General features: G+C 34.3%; 1 protein-coding gene across 4 annotated transcripts in view; it reads right to left on the minus strand.

Annotated features, from left to right (window-relative positions):
- Positions 1–22,101, minus strand: part of LOC149553254 (Spc97 / Spc98 family of spindle pole body (SBP) component) — a 159,522-nt gene that overhangs the window by 65,040 nt on the left and 72,381 nt on the right. For all 4 annotated transcript variants that reach the window (XM_089788715.1, XM_089788716.1, XM_089788718.1 and 1 more), the window contains one exon: positions 20,464–20,549. In XM_089788715.1, coding sequence (XP_089644841.1) covers positions 20,464–20,549 — 86 coding nt within the window. The remainder of the gene's footprint in view (positions 1–20,463; positions 20,550–22,101) is intronic.

Here is a 22,101-nt window from a genome sequence, read left to right on the forward strand (position 1 = left end):
CCACTCCTGGTGCACAAACCTCACTTGAGAGCATGGGCTGCAATAGGGAGATACATGAAGCTGGAGTAAGAGCAATTTGCAAGTTTTGGTTTGCAACATTACATTTATAGCAGCCAAGTACTTCAACTTCATTGATATTTGATTGTTTTACGTTTTAAGTTTTAAAATTTATATTCAATTTTATACTTTTAACTTGATGCTGAAAATTTGAAATATGCTAATTAAAATGTTTTTATAAATGTAACAGGACTCCTTATTGGCAGGGGATGATTGATGCAGTTTCCATCTGTGGTGTGTGGTTTAGAACCCCCACTGAAGATGAGTTGAGTGGCCCCCTCTTACTAGATATGGTTGAGGAGATGAAACTTGAGTTGGAAGACCATAAAAAGATTTGGAGCCAAAAGGGGTGTACCATTATGACGGATGGATGGACAAATAGGAGGAATAGAACCCTCCTAAATTTTCTTGTTTCTAGCGGAGGTAATTCATCATGCTCTAATTCTTGAAGCCTAAAATTTAATGTATACTATTATTGAATAACGAAAATTTTGTTTTATTGACTATTGATTCTTGAATGATAATTAGTTTGTTTAAATTTCACTTTCAGGATCCACCATGTTTTTGAGGTCCATAGATGCTTCCTCACATGTGAAAAATGCAACATTCTTATGTTAGACTATTGAGGAGGTCATAAGGGAGGTGGGGGAAGAGAATGTTGTCCAAGTGGTGACTAATAATGTAGCTAATTATGTTGCTGCAGGTAAAATTTTAACTTCTAACTTTCTAAGTTCTACTTCTAAAAATTTTGTTTTAGTTTTTCATTAAATTTTGGAAATTAAAAGTCTTTTAATACATCAAAAATTTTCATTGTTTACTAACTAATTTAAAATTGCTGCAGGAAAACTTTTGATGGAGAGACACCCAAAAATCTTTTAGACTCCATGTGCGGCCCATTGCATCGACCTCGTGTTAGAAGATATTGGCAAGCTTGTATGGGTGAAATCATGTGTTACCAAGGCTAAAAATCTTTGCAAGTTCATCTACAATCATGCCTTGGTCCTCAGCACTATGAGGCAATACACGAAAGGAAAGGAGTTGGCTCGTCCTGGTATCACAAGAATTGCCTCTAACTTTATCACACTAAAATCCTTGCTGACTTCAAGGTTAGATTTGAGGTGAATGTTTGTTGGTCCAGAATGGAGTTCCTCCTCCTTTGCCACCAACCTTGTAGGGACAGATGCAACAAAATGCATTTATGATGATGAAGGTTTTTGAGAGCTGTGTTCGAAGATTGTGGAGGTAATTTAAATTTTAAATTTTAAAAGCTTAAGTCTTAAAATTTTCTAAATTAATTTATCTCATACATATTTTTGTTTTATTTTCATTGTGCAACTTTACAAAGTTTCATCATTCACTAAATTGTTTTTTTGTTTAATTGTTTTGTAGATCACTGAGCCCTTTGTATCCCTCTTACGAGTTGTTGATGGCGAGAAGCCCTCTATGGGCTACATTTATGAGGGCATGGATAGGGCCAAGGAGGCTATTAAGGCCAAATATGTAGGAGTTGAGGAAAACTATGGCCCTATTTGGGAGATAATTGATAGGAGATGGCAAAATCAACTTCATAAGCCCATCCATGCAGCAGCCTATTACCTCGATCCGGCATACCGCTTCCGTGATGATTTCAAGGCGAATGAGGAGGTTCTTAGTGGCCTATACACAGTGATATCGAAGATGTCCCCTAATCTCACAAATATATTGCTTGCGATGGATGCCTATAATAATGCATCAGGGGCCATTTTTTCAAGTCAAATTTGCAAAGAAGGTTGTATAAAATTGCAGCCAGGTAAAAATTGCAGCTTAAACCTTATACAATCTAGTTTCTAAATTTCTAGCGTTAAACTTAAAGTTCAAATTTTGAAATGAGACTAATATTTTTTTGTTTTCTTTATATCAAAATTCAGATAGATGGTGGCAAATGTTTGGGCCTTCAACCAAAAACCTTCAGCAAATTGCCATCCGCATTCTGAGCCGGCCAAGTAGCGCTTCTGGATGTGAGCACAACTAGAGCATGTTCGAACACATCCACTCGAAGAGGCGTAATAGGTTGTCTGTGGAGAAAATGAATAGACTAGTCTTTGTGCACTACAACCTGCGCATTAGGATCAGGGAGATTTTGAATAGTGACACCTCTCCGATTGCTCTAGAGGAGGTTGATCCAAAGTCTGAGTGGATCACTGAGGCTTTTGATCCTGTCTTTGATAATGAGGACCTATAGTGGCTTGACCAGGCAGATAGAGAGGGCCAGGCTAAGGCTGTGGCTATGGCAGCGAAGGACCAGAGAGCTCCAATGGTTCCTAGTGGCACCTCCCAAACATTGGCAGAGCCAGACACAGAGACTACAATTGATCCTAGAGGCACCTCACAGGCTGATGCTATGGCTACTAAGACATCTAGGACCTACCTTAGACGCCTTACTAAGAGGCATTTTATAGATTATACTGAGCCTGAGGTTGAGGATGAGGATGAGGATGAGGATGATGATGACTTCGACTAGGAGCCATAGCTATAGACTTATAGTCTTGTTTTAACTTTTTGTTTAACTTAATATATGATCAGAATTTGGAACATTTGAATTTGATGATGACTATTGAATCTTGGTGTGTTGGATTTCATAATACATAATACATATACATTTTGATGGTTTGCATGGATTTATCATTTTATATATGATTCTATGTTTTACACTCTTACTTTTATAATATTTCCTTTAGGCTTCCGCTACTGTTTAAACTTTTAAGTTAAACTTTAAACTTTAATTATTAGAAATATAGTATTTAGCAATTTACCTTTGTAGTATTATACTTATGTAATCGATGTTTGACTTTTAAGTTTTAACTTTAAGTATGTGCATTATTATCAAATTATCTTCTATTTAATGACGTTATTGTGTCTTTACGCTTTATTCAATAATGGGTGCATGGAATGTTCTTTAAATCCTAAAAAATCTCAAAATTTGTAAGAGCCAAGTCCGAGTCTCGTTACTTTGGATATAATTAATGATTTTGTTCATGTTCTAACCTTTCTAAATTTCTTGATAGAAACTGAATTTCAAAAATGCTCGTAATGTGAAATTGTAATATTTAAGTGAGGGTATGTTACTTGCATTTCAATATTCGGGATTGGATATTTTGACATTATTGGAGACTTAGAAGGACAATGGTTTATTTTATCCATTGATTTTGACATTTACAGTAGTATTCTGCACTTATGATATGTATTATGAGCCTGATATTGTGAAATTGAATGATCGAACACTTATGGATGCAACTTTATGACAGGATAGAATTATATTATGAGTTAATGTAATATACAGATAAATGTTGATTGACTATGCTGGTTTATGATATGCAGATCTTGATATTTTAACATTTTGAATGATTTATTTGAAATGTTTATGAAAGGAAATTTAATTGAATTATGTTAATAAGATTAAGTAACATTTGAAATTTTATGCATTTATGATATATATTTATATGACCCTCTTGGACTACTGATGCTCGAGTTTAATGTGCAGGAAGTGGAACCATGGAAATTGTGGGGGGAAACAAGATCCAAACCTATGTGAATACAATTTAACCAAGGTGAATCTTTGGAAGATTCAAACGCCTCATTGTGAAAGCATTTTGCTTCATAAATGTAAGTTTGCTTGTATGTGGAAATGTTTAATCATAAGGATGCATTAAGGACATGTCATGGTGATGTGGAATGTGCTTTTATGTGTCACTTGACACTTGTGAATTTTGTGTACAATGACGTGTCATCTAGGGTTTTGGTCATGGAGGCATTTTACCCTAAACCTAATTACCTTGTTAATGAGTAAGTAAACCCACTTGACAAGGGGTAAGATGGGTCACAATCAAAGGAAATTCGAATTTAGACTTGGCTAAGGTTTTGAGGGGTCATTAGGTGGTCCCAGAGTGACTTTTATGTGAAAATGAGCTACCCGTGTGATGGTATAACATGTTAGGGACCAAATTTTGACCATGATAGTGACTAGACAGCCTTGGGGAACCCTTTACCCATGCATTCTTCCACCAATTGGAAATTTGAGTTGTCACATGTGTTCCCTTCCATGTCCCTACTAAGTCGAATATAGCAAATTTAGAGGGAGAAAAATTTGTAAGAGGGGGTGGCTTAGTGTCTTTGCTAAAATAGATAATGGGAAGGCCCTATTTGAGAGTCTTGGACAAACTAGTGGGGTGTTCACCCACTCTCTAAGTTTAGAGACGGTTAGGGTTTGGAGGGAGATTAAGGGAGCTCTACAACAACTATCATTGCCTTTAGCTTGGATCAAGGTTGGTGTTGCAAAACCATGTTCTTTCTTTTAGCATAGCATAATAAATCTGCAAGTATGGGGTTATTGTTTTGGGGATCATGCATTGTATAGTGAATCTTGGTATTGTAGATTTTGATATTGTGTTCTGATGGCGAGAATGTGTATTGTGTTCATGTAATTTTCTTGGTTTTCTTTCTTGATCCTTTTGGTTTTGATTTGAATGTCAAGTGTTGTTATGGGTGTGAGGGCTTCACTCACCCTTTGGGAAGGGAAGAGAAGTCCAAGGTGAAGCGCTTAGTTGGGCTTGAAATATAGTTGAGAACCTTGGAGTATAGGCTCCATTGTATGCCATATTCATTCATATCTTGCTTTGGGCGTGATAAGGGAAATGATGGTGTAGAAAGGAAGATTATAGAGTATGGGTATTCAAGGATGCTATAGTTAATGGTAGTATGTTGGAGGATATTTGTGGAAGCCCTGAAAGGGCATAAAATTGTTGATTTGTGAAAGCCTTGAACGGGCATGAAAATTTTTTATTGCAAATATTTGATGATATGGCAAGTCTCCTTTTTGAAAGCACACCTTCACCCTATGTTCAATGGTTCCAATGGTGAATCAATGTGTAAGCCATGGGAGGGATTGTTTTGTGTTATGTGATATGTTTTATGCATTGGCAAGTGTTGTATGTGTATCCCGTTTGGACTTGTTTCCGGCTCGAAGGGTGGCTTCATAGAAGCCTAGGATGGGAGGTGAGCCTCCATGGTTGCAAGTTTTGTGTTGTGTTGCAGGTTTTGTGAAGATGGATTCCTTGGAGATATGGTTTCACCTTTGACAATGTTGAAAAAAACCAACTGTGAAGAGAGACCAATGTTCCATGTCATCTCAAATGTGTTGTGATATCAAGTCTCTATTGTTCCTTCATTGTGATGTAAAATAAATTTGTTTATCCTTGTATATTGTTGAAATTGTGTAAAGAAAGATTGAGAAATTAGATATAGTTACTTGTAAGGATATATGCATTGTAAGTTTTCATATTTCGTTATTTGACATAATATGGAGAATCATGTAAATGAGACACTTCTTCTTATAAATCAATTGGTGAAATACTTCATAATGGTTATGTTTCTTGATATAGTTGATTTAAATCAAAACATAGATGATTGCATTGTAAGTTTATGTGTTACGAAATATAATGAAAGGAAGTTATCATTTTGATAGTTCATTGTTCATGCATGTATATTAAGTTCTTTGGGTTTTCAAGTCCTAATAATTTCCTAGGTCAGATAACACCATCACCTCATTAAACATGTTCACTAAAATACCATGGAAGGATTAAAAGAAATTTAGCTTGAGGAATATACATAATCTTAAAACTAAGAGGAAACTTGTTGTAGGAGCATATTATGCTCTCTGGAAAATGTATAGGGGAAGAAAAATAATTCCTCCCCTAGAATACAAAGCAATAAAATATTCAAAGGGAATATACCCTCGGAGATCCCATACATAAAATAATAAGAACTAGGACATTAGAATAAAGTGACACAAATAATAAACTTTTAGCTTATCAACAATTGAAAATCAAAGACTCATATGAGTCACGTGACCTTTGTCACATCTTCCTCAAATAAAATATATATATGCTTAAAACATTGTCAGGACTACATTAGTACCTAAGCACCTATCCCTTAACACTAGGTGTTACTCAAAAACATCAACATCAAGAAACAATAAAATTTAAACAATAAAAAAATTAAACAAAAAAAAAGAAAACAAATAAGCAAGCCTAGGCATCATGTTTTAAAGTGGGAAAGAGACAAAATTCAAAAAAAATAATAAAGCTTAAACACTAACGTATTGTGGTGGGGCCTAGGCGCTAGGTTTTAGGAATGGATAAAGGTCAAATGCTTTAAGCAAGACATGATAAGCACTTTACACCTTGGAAGGGACTTAAAGCGCATATGGGAGGTATCCTGCCCCTAACACATGCCAGGCCTACCCTCAGGCGTCTTTCTCCATTGAAACAAAGTTGCCTATCCTTGGACAAAGTGCTTGGGTCTTGGCATAGTTGCCTAGGAGATACAAATGTTAATTATGGACAAACAAGTTGTTAGAAGGATAGAAATGTGGAGGATAAATAATAAAGGATTGATAAATTGCAATTCATTATAGAATTTGGATAATGAATTCAATGATAAACGACTTAAAATACCTAGTTGAAATCATCTAGTTGGCTGAGGTTGTGAAAGGATATAGCACAATATTTTCATCAAAATAGTCCTACTATGATAAGTTAGGGGCAAACTGGGACATGGGATGTAACGAGATAAAGTTTTTTTTACCTAAGGCAATCATAGACATACTTAGCAAAAGCAACTATGGAACCATTATAACACATCGATGTAGAAACTATGTTTCATAATTACATACATAATGTCTCCCCTCGAGGATAAGATGCGAATTTGATATGATAACCTCACCTAGCTATTATGGTCAATTAATGTTAGGAAATAAATTGGCACCCTATGGAAAACTTGAAGTGCATGATATCAAATGAAAACAAATTCCTTTCCACCAAATTAACTTTATCAAACTCGAGGATCGAATTAGTATCTTCTAACACCCTCGAGGAAACATGAATTATTGTCCAAACACTCCATAGTTCGACAAAACATTCATAACAAGTATAGTTCCATACACATTATCTTTAGTTCATCTTTCAAAAAAAAAAAAAAAAAAAATTGGTCGTGTTTTTGCCTTATTAAATTTAGGGCATGCCAATGGGTAAATATATTAACAACACTTCTATCATGTTAGTGTCAAAAAAAGAGGCGGTCTCATCTTTTGAGGATTTCAAACCCATCTCTTTGGGCAATGTTACATAACAAATCATTTCAAAGGTAGTGGTCAACCGGGTCAAGGCATTGTGACCCTCTCTTGTACCAAACAAACAAAGTCGTTTTGTCCTAGGGATATCTATTGTTGAAGGTTATTACACAAGTAAGAGAAAACAAGATGCTAGTAAAACTGAACATCACGAAGGCATATGACCATGTCAACCAAACCATTCCCTATGTTGAAATGTTTTAGTTTTGATGAACACTAGTTGGTATGGATCAGAAGTTGTACTAAAACTCCATGCTTCTTAGTAATCATCAACAGGAGTCCCCAAGGCTTCTTTCAATACACGTGATCTAAGATGAGGTACCCCACTTTCCTCTTTCTTATTCATCTTAATGGCTGAGTTTCTGAGCAGGTTAATCTCGAAGAGAAGATTGCATGGATAGTGGAAGGAATCAGTATAACACGAGGAATGGAGGCATCCACACATCAGCAATTTGCGGATGATAATCTATCGATGGGGGAAGCTACACTAAGAGAGGTCAGCTGTGTAATGTTCTTTGCTAGGATTGGACCTATTTTAACCCAAATTTGATATTTTATGTCCTAAGCTAATTGGATTGAGATATAATGATTCAGTCAAAAAAATTCAATGTAAGAGAACTATTCATTCATCTTATTAAATTTAGTGATTTGTATATATTATTAACATCCATACCACACTTGCTACTACTTCAACTCAATGAAAGAAGGATTAGACATGTAACCAAGGTGCCCAAAGACCAATTATAATAGGATCACTCAAAGTTTACAGGTCCAAGCCCATATCCCATCTTGAGACTAGTCCTCAAGGATTTTTGGACGCTAACGTCTACCTAATTTTGGAGATAATACTATTGACTGGATTTAGGCAAGCCCCTCCTTGGAAACATTATAGCCCCTTTCTTCTTAGGCAAAAATAGTAATAAGACTAAACATGGTTGTATACATATCTTTGAGTACTCATTTATATTCCTTATTCATCTCTTCCTTACAAAGAGTCTCCAACATATTTTTATATAATCTTCATTTCCTCTCTGATATCTTCCTTGCCAAATATATAATATAGCATAATACATTTATGATCTTACTAAATATATCCTTTGTACCAATATATATATATATATATATATATATATATATATATATATATATAACATAACGGTATAATTAATTATGATGTCATCTTTATATATAATGTATACATAGACTATATAGAATTCAGATACGATATATATAATGCATACATAGACTATATAGAATTCAGATACGATATTGCTACGTCACAGCCTTGTTTGCTATCACACTATGCTACCAGCATACTTAGAGTATCCATTGATTTTCTTACATTAATGTAAATAGACATTTATGAATATAAAACATATGTATAAATAATTCTAATTACTATTATATGTATATCGACAATATTTAATATAAATAATTATGATTACTATTATATATATATAGTCTTAGTTTCCTCTATAATGGTTATTGTCACTGTTGAGTGGATATTTTGCAACTAACAGTTTTGGGTAAAAATCAAGTCGCAAAATAGGATGACTAGCCATAGCGTGTGAGACAGAGTCTCTCCTACCTTATAGGGAAGGCTCCCCCTTCTCACCGTTCCTTGGATCAACTCAAGGTAAACAAGAAGTCGAGAGATTTTATAAAATGGGTGTTACCACTATCCTTTCTTCTTATCTTTCAAGAAAGAATCCACTTACTCGTGGAGTGAATAATGGGCAAGATGAATCTCTAACTACACTTCTATCAAGAGCTGGAAATAGTGATACCAATAAACCGTTACTAACTCAAAGGCTAGTTAAAAATATACCGGTTTGGCTCTAAGTCCGGTCTTACTTCTATATGACAAAACTTTACAATTAGGACACAAAGACTCCTAAAAGTAAGAATACTTAACTATTTTGCGAATTAAGAAGAAAATATAAGCTGCAAACAAAGCTTCTAGCTATACACTTTCACAATTGGTCCTGGTCAAAGCTCTAGCTTCAGTTGCTTCTTTACTCTTTTCTATTCAATTCACAAGATACAATTACTGATAACACAAGATAACATGAATCAAAGACAACTTGGATGAATTATAGACAAAGCTTACAATTCACACAAATAACAATCTCACTTAATCAAAGTTAAGTCTCAAATGCTCCTTTGTATTCACTTTCTCTCAAAATAGTGCTTACACAAACAAAGTCCTGCTAGCACAATTTCTCCAGAGCTCTCTTGCATAAAAATAATGATGATTTTACAATGAGAGAGCACTCCTTTATATAGGCACAGGAGTTGAGAAAAAGGTGGAGGAAAAAGTGAGAGCAACTCAACCAACTTTGACCTAATCCAACTAAAAATTAAAAAAATAGGGTTACATACAACTGCACATGCAACTCACATTACATGTTTTACATACACATGTAACTCGCATTACATGTAATTACCAATCTTCATGTAATACATCCTCTTCAATTACAACCATGAAAGAAGAAGAAGAAAGAAGACGGAAGAGAATTGAAAAAATCCTAGGTATTGTCCTAAAAGGCCTTGTACTTGGCGATGTTATCCCAAATGATAACAAGATTGGGTGTTCCTGTACTTTGTACCACTACATTCACCTTGATAACCATGGTCTTGCATCTTTTGATAACCTCTAACTTCGATGAATTGTCCATTGTCATGTGGAAACTTGATGTGATCTAGCATTTCTCGCTCAAGTTGTTGTGAATTCTCCTTCGTAGATTGGCACATTTTGGATTCTCGGACACTTTGAGAACCTTCTTGCTAATGTCCGGATGTAAACTCGAAACAACTTTCCATCAGCACCTTTACCTTTTTTTGACATAAAGTGCTTGGTGCATAGGAATGCGTGCAAATGGAGATTGCTGATTTCCAAAATGTGACTTAGGCTTTCAATATGTCATTGCACAGAAAATGGATTACATGTAAATGCAACATGTAATAAGGAATGAAAAGTGAGATGACATGCGAATGTGGATGGTGGACGAGCTTTTACATGTAAGTGCAAATGGAAGAGATGCAAAGCATGCAATGACATGGGAAGTGCAAAAACATGTATTTGCTCATGGAGGCGTGAATGCATATGGAGAGGCAAAAATGGAATGAAGTTTGAGGGAAAATGAACTTTACAGACGCCTTTGAGGAAAAGTAAGGTCAAAGTACATGGAAAAACATGCAGATGACATCTTTTTGATTTTTCAAAAAGTGACTTTTAATCAAAATCGGACCTTTGAGATGCAATTACACGTAAGACATTTCGTGTAGTCGTGTCGTGCGAATGGATGTGTAAAGTTAGATGAGTGAAAATGGAAGCAGAAAATATGGGATTACATGCATGTGCGAATGGTGAATGAGATGGAAAACATGTAATCGCATTTGTCAAAGGAGATGCGATGTGTTGTGGCATGGAAAATGGAAGTGAAATGTGATGATGCTTTTGCATGAAGTGAAGGAAAAACAAGTTCTTGGGGAAGAACTTGTAACTTCTCCAAAGTGGAGAAAACCGACAAGCAAGCACAAAGCATAAAAACAAACACATGCCTTTGGCAAAAGACTCAAACATGTCAAGATGCAATGTACTTCAACACTTAAATTCGAATTTGGAGTTTGGGGAAATTCCAAAAGTGTGAAAATGAGAGTTTTCATCATTTTTAAAAGAAAAATGCACTTTTCAAGGCATATACATGGACAAATGTGCAATTTCAAGTTAAAATATGCATGGAAATAGCAAGATAAGCATGAATTGTTGAGCAAGTTTGAAAATGTCCACTTACTTGGAGGTTAAAGAGCCAAAATAGCAAGAGTCATAGAATTTGAAGACCAATTCTTCCTCAAATTCGGATTGTCAAACAACTTTTTGACTTTTTCCGTACTTGCATTCAACAAAAATAAATGAGCAATGAAGGGTCGAATTTGACATGAAAGTGCCAAATATATAGTCTCCAAAGACAATATCATGCATTTAAAACTCAAAAAAAATCCCTCTTGATCAAAGGTTTGGGCTAGAAATGCATTTTTTGAGTTTTTTGAACAAAAACATGACTTTTTTATGCAAAAATCTGGGCCGTTTTGCAAAAATGTGGCCAAAAAAATGCATGTTTTTGAGTCATTTTTTATTTGTGAATGCAAAAACAACTTCCCCAAAATTTAAAAAAAGCGGATAAAAACCCCAATTTTTTAGGCATTTTTAGCAAAAACGTCATTCATAAAAGGCATGAAATGAAAACATTTTGGCTTTAAAACACCAAAACATGAGTCACAATGTAATGTAAAACACTTGAAAAGCCAAATCGATTCCTCTTTGGGCAAAAACATGAGCCAAAAATGGTGTTTTTTGAAGATATTTTCAAAAACATGCCCTTGGAGGGAGTTTGAAAAATTGTTTTTTAGCAAGATAAATTCATTTTTGATGTTAAAAAATCCATGGCTAAGAAAAAACGACCCTATTGGAGAAAATCTCATGCAAATCCATTGAGAAAATCTCAAGTTATGATCAAAATCGGGTTTATGGAGGGCAAGAGCATGTTCTTCAAAAATAGACTTTTGAAAGGTCAATGCATATATTAAAACATGTGTTTCGATCAAATCGGACCTTTTGGAGTCACACATTTTAAAACATGCATCTCTCCAAAATTGCACTTTTTGGGTGCCATTACATGTTTTAAAATGTGCTCATAGACAAAAACAAACCTTTTGGGAGAAAAAGCATATTTTAAAATGCAACTCACCTATTAGATGTATAAGCATGAAAACTTCACTTTTGATGTAATAGCATCAAAAAGGTCCACTTATGATGGACTTTTGATGTAATAACATCTAAAAGGTTCACTAAAGTAAACTTTATATGCAGTGACATGTAAAATGTCCACTTTTGATGGATTTTACATGCTATTGCATATAAAATGTCCACTTATGAAGACTTTAAGTCATTTAATTCACTTAAAATTATAAAAATGTTAGAAAATGAGTCATAAACAATATTTATTTATCATATTTTAAAATATTAACATATAAACATCATTTTAAAGTAGGTTTTAAAAAAAAATTGATTTTTAAAACCAAAAATAAAGTGAAACTATATAGTTATATAGTTACTTTAAGTGAAAAATTAAAAAGTAACTCAACTTAAAATTATAACATAAAGCGCACTATAGTCACTTTAAGTTAAAAATTTAAAGTAACTTAAATAACAAAAAGTGAATATAAGTTATATTTTTCAAAAAGTGAAAGTCAAATTGAAACTATATCATATTTTTAATTCGTGTTGTTGCACCCAAAAGGTCCACTTTTGAAGCACTAAAATGGACATAACTCTTGACTAACAACTCCAATTGACCTCTACGTTAGACCGAATCGAAGGGAAAAGCGAAAGGCATGACATGAGCAAAACCAAAGGACTAAAAACCAACAAACGCAAACTCAAAAGCAAAGAAAATGACGATGAAAACTTCAAAAATCAAGCAAAGGCTCGACAAAAAGAAAACCAAAGAAGACTTGACGAAGGCCTTCAATAAAAAGATTCATTATATCAATTGGTACCAATTGGTTGATCAATACTAACCAATTAAATAATGAACTAAACTCAGAGAAATGCGACACTAATTTGAAAAAGTTTTGTATTGTTACCTACATTTTGTAGTGACAAAATGCAGGACAATAGTCACCACTAAATATAATTCCCTATTCCATTTGTATGACCTCCTCTCCGTCATTTTCCTTATAATACCAGATATAGTCTATATATTTATTCCTCCGTTTGAATAACAAATATGCATACTCTTAGTTGAATTTCCTTTTGTGAATGCCTGATCTTTTTCTACTATTGTTCTTCCTTGTCCAATGTGATCAATTCCCAATATACACTATAATTATATTCCCTTCCTTCAGATTGTCTACTTACAACAGTATTAAATCAGTGGAGATGGCAATATTAAATATTGAGGCAAAAGTCAAGGCAGCGTTGATAGCAGTGGAGATGGCCAGAAATTTGCAGGTGGAAAAGTTACATTTAGAGGAAGATTCACAAATTATATATGGCAATTGGGGATGGGTAGTCGCATGTGTGAAGTTTTGATAAAGACCTATTAACTAGAAAAAATTGGAGGTCTTTTGCAACTTCAAAGTATATCATGTTTACAAGGACGATAATGCAGTGGCAAATTCTCTGCTCTATTCTCTGTCCAAACAAGAAGTCAACAAACCAATATAGGTCAAGAAGGGGAGAGAAAATTAGGATGGGACTCACAATGATTGATTCCCTAAAGGTGATTACCTAAGTGCTAAGATGCCCAAAGAAATGGTAAAGGACACAAAGGACAAATCCTCAAGGGTGGACACCAAGGTGGGTAGTGTCACTAACTAAAGAATGAGATGGATAAAATCACCTGCCGCAGTGGCCAAGGAGGCACCCAAGGCAAAAAGGATAAGTTAGATGAAAAAACTCGGAGGCACAAAGTTTAAATTACCAAATATTAAATGGTGATGTGGCCCAAACAACAAATGAAGGAAATGAAAGTAAGTTCAAACCATATGGTAAGACAAGCACAAATTATGAAGTGACTATGGAACATCTCAATAAAAAAAGTGAAGGACAGTAACATGGTGATACGATACCCAAAGAAAGGTGTAGCGAAAGCGGCAAGGAATGGCCACCCTCCCAATGTTTTTCTTTGAAGATGAATGCTAAATGGGGGAAGAGACACGGAGGTGTGGTACCAAAAGTAGGGGAACAAGGTGGATTAATTTCTAGAGGACACCCAATGGGGGATTGTTGGCAACCCAAAATTGAGGTGAGTTATCCAGGTACGAATGATTAAGCGGTGGTAGAAAACACAAGGTTAGAAAGATAGCATAAATCAAAAACCAAAACAAGGAAACTAAGGTCTATATTGTTAGTAAGGCATGCGACCCAGATGGCAAATGAAATTAAAATCCAAGCACATGAGGTGACAGGCACAAATCTCGAAATGACGATGAAACAACTCAACACAATGGCAAAGGGCATAAACAAGGTAAAGAGGGGCTTGAGGCAAGGTGAAATAAACATGGCAAAAGGATGATCACTCTCCCCTCTACCACCTAGCAAAAATGGAAAGGAGCAAAGGTTTCTCTATAGAAGAACGAAAACTATGAGAAGTGTCATGGAGGTGGGGTACTAAAGGAAGTGTGAAAAGGGAAGATAAATCTTTGGAGGAAGATACCCAAGTAGAGATTGTTGGTGACCCAACGACGAGGCGAGTTGAGATATTTTGTGACAAAAGATATAGCTGATGGAGTGCACGAAAGAATGAGTATCAAATACAGTTGTAAATGAGGAAGGACGTCAATCCAACTCAATACACATGCGAAGTAAATTGCTTGGATAACAAAGGAAACGCTCGTGTACAAATATCATAAGTAGGATCAATATCAACTTAAATTTGCACTTTTATTGTTGATTATCAAAGAAGAGAGAAGGAAAGTGGTAACAAGTGACCATGCAAGCATATTTTAGTTTGAGATCTCAAAAATAGCAAATACTCTTTTGAGGGGAAGTATCAGTGGAGAGGCTCAAAAGTGCCCTCACCATGATGACCCACGGATCCTATTGATGGTGTGTGGGCTCCTGAGCAATGATTTTTTGATGGTATACTAGAAACCTAGAGCCAACATAGATATCTCATTAGTGTTTTGTACATAGGGGCTACAATTCAGCTCAAAGGCGATGGTGCAATGAGTGGTTACCAAATGTGTAACATTCAAGTGGAGGGAGAGGCTCGAGACATTCTGGCTCATTGCAGAACGAGGAAGTGGTTTTTATACAACAATAGGGGATTGGTGATGAGTTTTGGGTATTGTTTATACATGCATGATGCATCCTTTCATTCTCTACATTAAAGGCACCAACTGCCAAGGTCAAAGGGAAGATGCCCAAAAATTCTTGACAATTTTGTGTGATTACACAGAAGATTGGGAGAAAGTGATAAATTTTGGGCAAAGGCGAGAGGAAATTCGACATCATCAAAATTAAGTTCAAGTTGGCAGGCTACTAGAGACTACTATACAATAGTGTGGGGGACCAGAAACATTATGCTCATTGCAGGTATGGGAGAGTCAAGAGTGTGAAGAGTTGTCGAAGTGAAGCCCAAAATCGAGCCAGAGTGATGATGAAGCTGGAGACCATACTTGCCAACCCATTAAGTGGCTACAAAGGGAGGTACTGTTACATCCCAATTTTTGACCCAATTTAAAATATAGCCGTTGTGGTTCACATGAAGTCAATTGACAGATAAATTTGTTATAATCCTACGAAAAGGTAAGATAGTCATTATAATTATTTATCACGAATTCATGGAATTGAATAGGTGTTTAGTTGTTCTGATTAAATATGATTAAATAACTTGTTATGGTAATATGATTTAACTGCGGAGAATTTCCTTGTAGGAAGCACGTCGAAGGGGTGGAAGCATTGTCAGAAAAGAATTAGGCACGGGAGCATCACCATCATTGGGCAAATGGGTTAAAGACCTAGCGACTTGAACATCAGGATACAATGGATGGAACCACATGAACTATTTAAATAAATAAATTGAGAAACATAAAATAATTGAGTTAAAATATAAAACGTACCTCAAAGGATTTTAAATGATCTTTCACTATATTATTATAATATATATGTATATATATACATATAAATATACAAATGAAATAGCACCATTATATTATAATAATTTAATAAAGTGATGTCACCCCATTAATATATTTACATGTACATATATAAATATAAAATTAAAATAATATTCAAAATATATAATAACATTCGAATTATAATAATATTTGAATTATAATCTTCCAACTCTAATTCCAATTTTATTCCTGCTTGCTTTTAACTGATTTAACACTTGGCAATTTGGATTGGCAAGATAATCTTTTAAGTTACGAAAGCCAAGAAGTCACGACTATTCCTTTTAAATTGAAGTCATGTATAGAGGTAGATATATTTTTAAAGACAGCCAATTACTTTTCTCAAAGATTGGCTTCCTTTATTAATTCCGACTTCTCCATTAATTCCCTTTTTTTCCTTTCTGGCTTCTTGGAAGCCAAGGAGAGATTACCTTTTGTTTTTAAGAAATCGAGAGAGAGGTGGGGAGACATATTATATCTATTCAAGCACCCGACTTCTATTTCTCCAAGCTTCCGACTTATATATTTTTCCTGGCACCCGACTTCTATCTTTCCAAGCATCTGTCTTCCATCTACGAAATCTCTGCAATACCATATCTCTAGCTTTTTAGCATTGCCAATCTTTTCTCTATTTGGGTTATTATTCTTCTTGCTGAAGACGTGACTGTAAGTCACCTTGTGAATGCGCCTGGAGATTATTCAGAGGAAGAACTAAATCAATAGCGTTTGGCAGGGCTCTAAACATTTCCAGAATTATATCAAGTTATGTGGTCCATCAACCTCACATAATGCTTTGAATCTTATTAACAACTACTGCTGTATACCGAACTCCTTAGCAGCAGGCAACTATTGTGTAATCATCATGCTTAGGTACCATCAATTGACTCTCTCTTAACGAGGAGTTACTATCAAAATATAGTAAAGAATCGATGACATAGAATCATATTTTATTTATGCCATTGATAATCAGAACCAAATGTTATTTGCTGCAAGATTTAAAGAACATGCTCTTCTAAATCACAGATTGTGATAAGCTGAAAGTACAAAATCAATTATGTTCCATGCTTAGTTGTATACTTCTTATCATCTCCTATTGGTTTCCGATTTCCATAACAGCTAAACTGTAGTTATAATCATCGGATAGAAACTCTTGAGAAAGAGTTATTGAAGATGCAATAAAATCATGATTTAAATATACAAATTGGAAATACGAGTCAATAATATTTCTACTAGTTTTAAAGAACATATTCTTTCAAGTCACAGTTTGTGATAAGATGAAAACATATAATATTCTTTTACCAATTAAGGATTAATTGAAAGAGCGGGTTGCTCTGAGATTCAAACAACTGGGACTCACCTAGTTGTACAGCCAAGGAAAGGGTGAAGAGGTGAGAGAAAGGAATCTGTGATAACATGAAACAGAATCAGTTATGATATAACAATGTTTATCATTTTAAAAAGGAATCATTTAATAGCTCATGCATGATCATGTTTATTGTATTCTCCGTTGTCGAGTCGAGTGGTGTGATTAGATACTAGGATGCTCAGTGGATGACAAGATGTTTCCTGTCTATTCCAGATAGGAAGGGTCTTTCACAATAGAGATTGTGTGAGGATAAGTTATAGTCTGAGGTTGGGTGGTTAAGCCCCTGACAATGTTTCCCCTCTCCACAAGTTGTCGGACGTCCAACAGACAAAGATAAGCTATGCATTAGAACACTTGTCAAAGACAAATACTTTTACTTTATGATGTATATACAAGTAGAAGGTAAGATAAATTGAGTTGTATCATCGTTATAGATATTTCTTAAAATGAAAGCAATTCTTATCGTCAATATAATTGGTAACCAATAAGATCGGTTGATCTTCTAACTAAATATGGAATATATCTATAGGATTGTTATTTCAATTTTTCATATATAAGAATAATGATTATTAGCATATTTTTTTGATCCTAAGTTAATGCCACAGTGTAGCAATCGAAAAGAAAGGAATGATACAATGGTATTTGAAGCCCTAAATGATACAGTGATATCTGAAGCCCTAAATGATACAGTGGTATCTGAAGCACTAAATGATACAATGGTATCGGATGCCCTAAATGATCCAATGGTAATCAATGTCCTAATTGATATTGTGGTATGTGATGCCCTAATTGATATAGCGGTATTTAGTGAAAATCGTTATTTGATTTTGATATAGCGGTACTGGATGGTAGTCGTCATTTGATATTGTTATAGTGGTATTTGTGGACTAACCTAGGTGGTTGCAAAAGCATCCCAAGATTGATTTCGGTGTCGAATTCCATGGTATGCAGATTTTAATTTCCATAGTAGATTCATTGATGATGTTTCAATTCTTAGTTAAGAAATTTTGTTTAATTGATTTTAACCGTAAATCTCATTCACATGAACAAGACTGACATAAGTGCCTTCCTATGAAAATGAAGTAATATTTGTAATTCTTGGATATGATAGTTGTTAATTAAGACTCAGGAAATGTGGATGTTACAGGTACACTCGATGCATGGGCAATTGGATGCAAGAAAGTGTGTCAAGGACCTTGGGCCTTCTAACTATCGAGTGTAGCAAGTAAAGGTGATGTTATGTCTATTTTGGAGCTCTTTTTGGCTTTGTGATAGTAATCATCGAGAAATTATAGAAGTATAAAAGCTCTTGAAATAATATGTACGAAAAGACTTTTGCCATATTGTCTTCTTTTGGGTGAATCGTAATATGATGTGTTTAGTAAGGGATGAAAATGACAAGGGGAGGAATTATAATTTGAATATTATGTAATAACTTTTGCCATTTCGAAAAACACTACTTCACCGATCAATATACAAACACGCACGTAACCAAACAAATCCAAACTCCCAAAAAAAATTGTGTATCGACGTATTAGGTTCTCATATTCACTTAGCCTATTTCCATTTAGTTATGACCAACTGGATATGTCACTGTAACATGATTGATAGGATTATACTCATGTATTGCACAATTAAAATAGATTTTTTGAATAAACTATTTGATGAATATGCATTGAGTATTAATAAGTTGTAATATCAAAATGATATCTGAAGGTACCGATTTGGGCTCGGGGACGGATTTGTGTTCATGGGTTTAGGCAAAACAAAAATCCCATTTGGGTTCCTAGGTGGGTTCATGAGTGTGTGTGTGTGTGTGTATGCATTATATATACAAAAAAAAAAAGAGAAATGTGCATAATTGCAAAACTTAGTCATTTCATACTATGAATATATGTTGTTTCATCATTGAACAATGCCAAATGTCAAAGATATATATTAAATACCTGCTCATTAATCTATGTTCATGATTATATAAAAAATCATACAGTGAATTACCAAATTGCAAAATGAAATTTGAAAACATAGAGTACTTCATCAAATAAAAAAGTTTGAAACTTAATGATAAATGGAAAGTGTTTAATAGTTTATCAGTGATCACAATATCGAATGCCCTTCAAGGGTCAAATGGGTCACCAAACAATGAGGGATCAATGGCTTCATCTCCGGCTGCGACTATATCTAGATCCTCATCATTGGAAAATGGGCACACCAAAATGAGAGAGCAAATGAGATATCAAATGAGTGCAATGTTTTTTATAAGGCTCCTTTTAAGGTTACATAAGAAAATATATTTTAAAAAAACATTATTTTGTGTTGTTTTATTTTATTTTTTGGACCCTACTAATGCGGGTCCTCCTAGGTTCACTTGGATTCATGCCAGCAAGGACCTGGACGAATCCACGGTCCGAAATCCAGACCTTGCCCGGACCTGCAGCGAACCCGGACATGAATACGGACCTGCACAAGTCCGGACAAGAATCTGGGTTGCCAGGTGCAAACTTGGCTTCATAGGAAAAAATGTATGAGAACTTACAAAGAGTGCCAATGTTTCATGAAAATATAGCAAAAAGAACTCATTTTTATCAAAATCCATCAAAAACTCATAGAAATTTGATATAAAATCAACTTTATTCAAAAAGAGATTTTTTAAAGAGTTCTCATCCATCTTGAGACACGTTTGAGGAAACTCTCTTAGTCTTCTTTTCAAAACTACAAATGAACCCATTCAATGCTTTCTACACGTACCACAATTGTGATTGTGGAATTGAGATCGAGCTTATATGAATTGATTATCCAACAGATATTTTCAATTACTTAAGTAGACATTTTTGCTGCCAATATTCATGTAGTCATTTTCCAACACATTTTCAAGTGGGAGAGAAATGATATTCCTCATCTCATAAACCTGCGTAATTTGGTGTGCTTACAACTTAATCATCCAGCAACATCCATTTTCCTTCTAAATTGAAACAATATATGCATATTACCATACATGAAAATGATTTGTACATATACATTACAAATAATATGGCAACAATATTGCAGGGTTACAATTAATAATACAAGCATTATTGCCCCATATGTTTAAAACAATTAAAATTATGGGCAGATATCATACAACATTAACAGTTGCAATTTTGGAAAGCAAAAGAGAAAATAATATGTACAATTATATTCATAACCTTACCTAAGCTGCATCAATAGTCGGAAACGGTCCATCTCTTCTTTGTCTTGGGGTAACTTGCAGCTCCTATTTACACAGTGTGCGAATTCCTGCACCTCAGAACATGAATTTGATTCTCAGCAAGTCAAAAGGATGCATAAACTATAAAGAGATACATTAAACTTAATTAAAACCAAAAGGTTTCCATGTGGGAAATAAAATATATATAGTAATAAGATGCTGAAGGTCCATGTCTCCAAGTAACATAAGCACTAAGGTCTTCATAATTCATCATAACTTCACAAGATCTTATGAACTCGAAAATGCAACTTGACTTTTTCTCTATTATTTATAAATGAGCACAAGTATAGCCAAAGGCATGTGACCTCAACTCTTGAGGGAAGGTGCAAGGTGATCAAACTTGTTTAATGCAAAGATAGTGTGATATCCCCATGTTCGGTCCAAAATTTGAAGAAATTTAATTAGTTGTCTTAAGTTGTCTAAATTGATGTTTTTGAACAAATTATTTTAATATTTATAAGTTGAATATCTTGTTTTAATAAAGTCATTTATCAGGGAATTAAAATAAAATAAAACAAATATTATAAAGTCACTCTAAAGAGGAAAAAGAAGTTTTCGAAAATGATATTTTAATAAAATTTCAGAAAGTTCCATGGGGTTTAGAAAAAGAGGTTGAAGATAAGGGGATTTGTCCTTGTTGCCTAATTTCTTATCAAAGGGATGAAAACTCCAATGGTTTCTTGGTGCGGACACCCAAAAGGCAATGTCATACTAACCAAGAATGAATGGCAAGTTGAAGAGTTGAAGTTGAGCATGTAAACCCATGGTTACCGGGAGACCCGTCTTCCCCCTAAAAGTCGTGTCTCGGTCTCGGAGACTTTTCGCGTCTCCGGAGACCTCAAAAAAGGTTGGAGACTTCATGACGAAGTCTCCTAAAGTCTCCCCGTCTCCTAAACCAAAAAGTGAAGTCTCCCCGAAGTCTCCTAATAAAATATAAATGTAAAATATAATATTAAATAATTTTATATATTTTAGCCCTCATTTTAATGTTTTTAATACAAAAATTAAGACCACTGACAATTTAAATAATTAAACCATTTAAAATATTTTATTTAATAAATTAATAACTTTAAAAACATTAGAAACACTTTTAAAAAATTATTTTTATTCGACAATTTAAATGATTAAATCATTTAAAATATTTTTGGAGAGATGATTTTTTGGAGAGCATGATAGCTGAAGACCTTGAGATGGATGATCACAACCTTGTGGAGTAGATGATAGTACCATCGACATACTAATACTAGATATATTGCTGTTTTTTGTTTTTTGTACAAAGTGTTCATTTTTGTTTGCATATCGGCAATTCAGCATCAAACTATACTTTTTTGAATTTAAAATTTGAATATGTAATGATAATCTCAGCAATTATCAATCTGATATGATGATCATATGTAATATTCGAAAAACAAATATGTCTATGAGATACAATATTGTGATCATGTGAGTTTTGAAATCTTTGACTCTATGAGTCTATTTTAATTTTTAATGTGACATTACTATTATTATTTACTTTAGTCTTACAATATTACTATTTTCAAATTTTGTATTTACTTTTAGTATTAGACTCTTTAAACTATT

Source organism: Cupressus sempervirens, chromosome 6 (assembly GCF_028749045.1).
Source record: "Cupressus sempervirens isolate cs-2001-9-10 chromosome 6, ASM2874904v1, whole genome shotgun sequence".
NCBI classification, from domain to species: domain Eukaryota; kingdom Viridiplantae; phylum Streptophyta; class Pinopsida; order Cupressales; family Cupressaceae; genus Cupressus; species Cupressus sempervirens.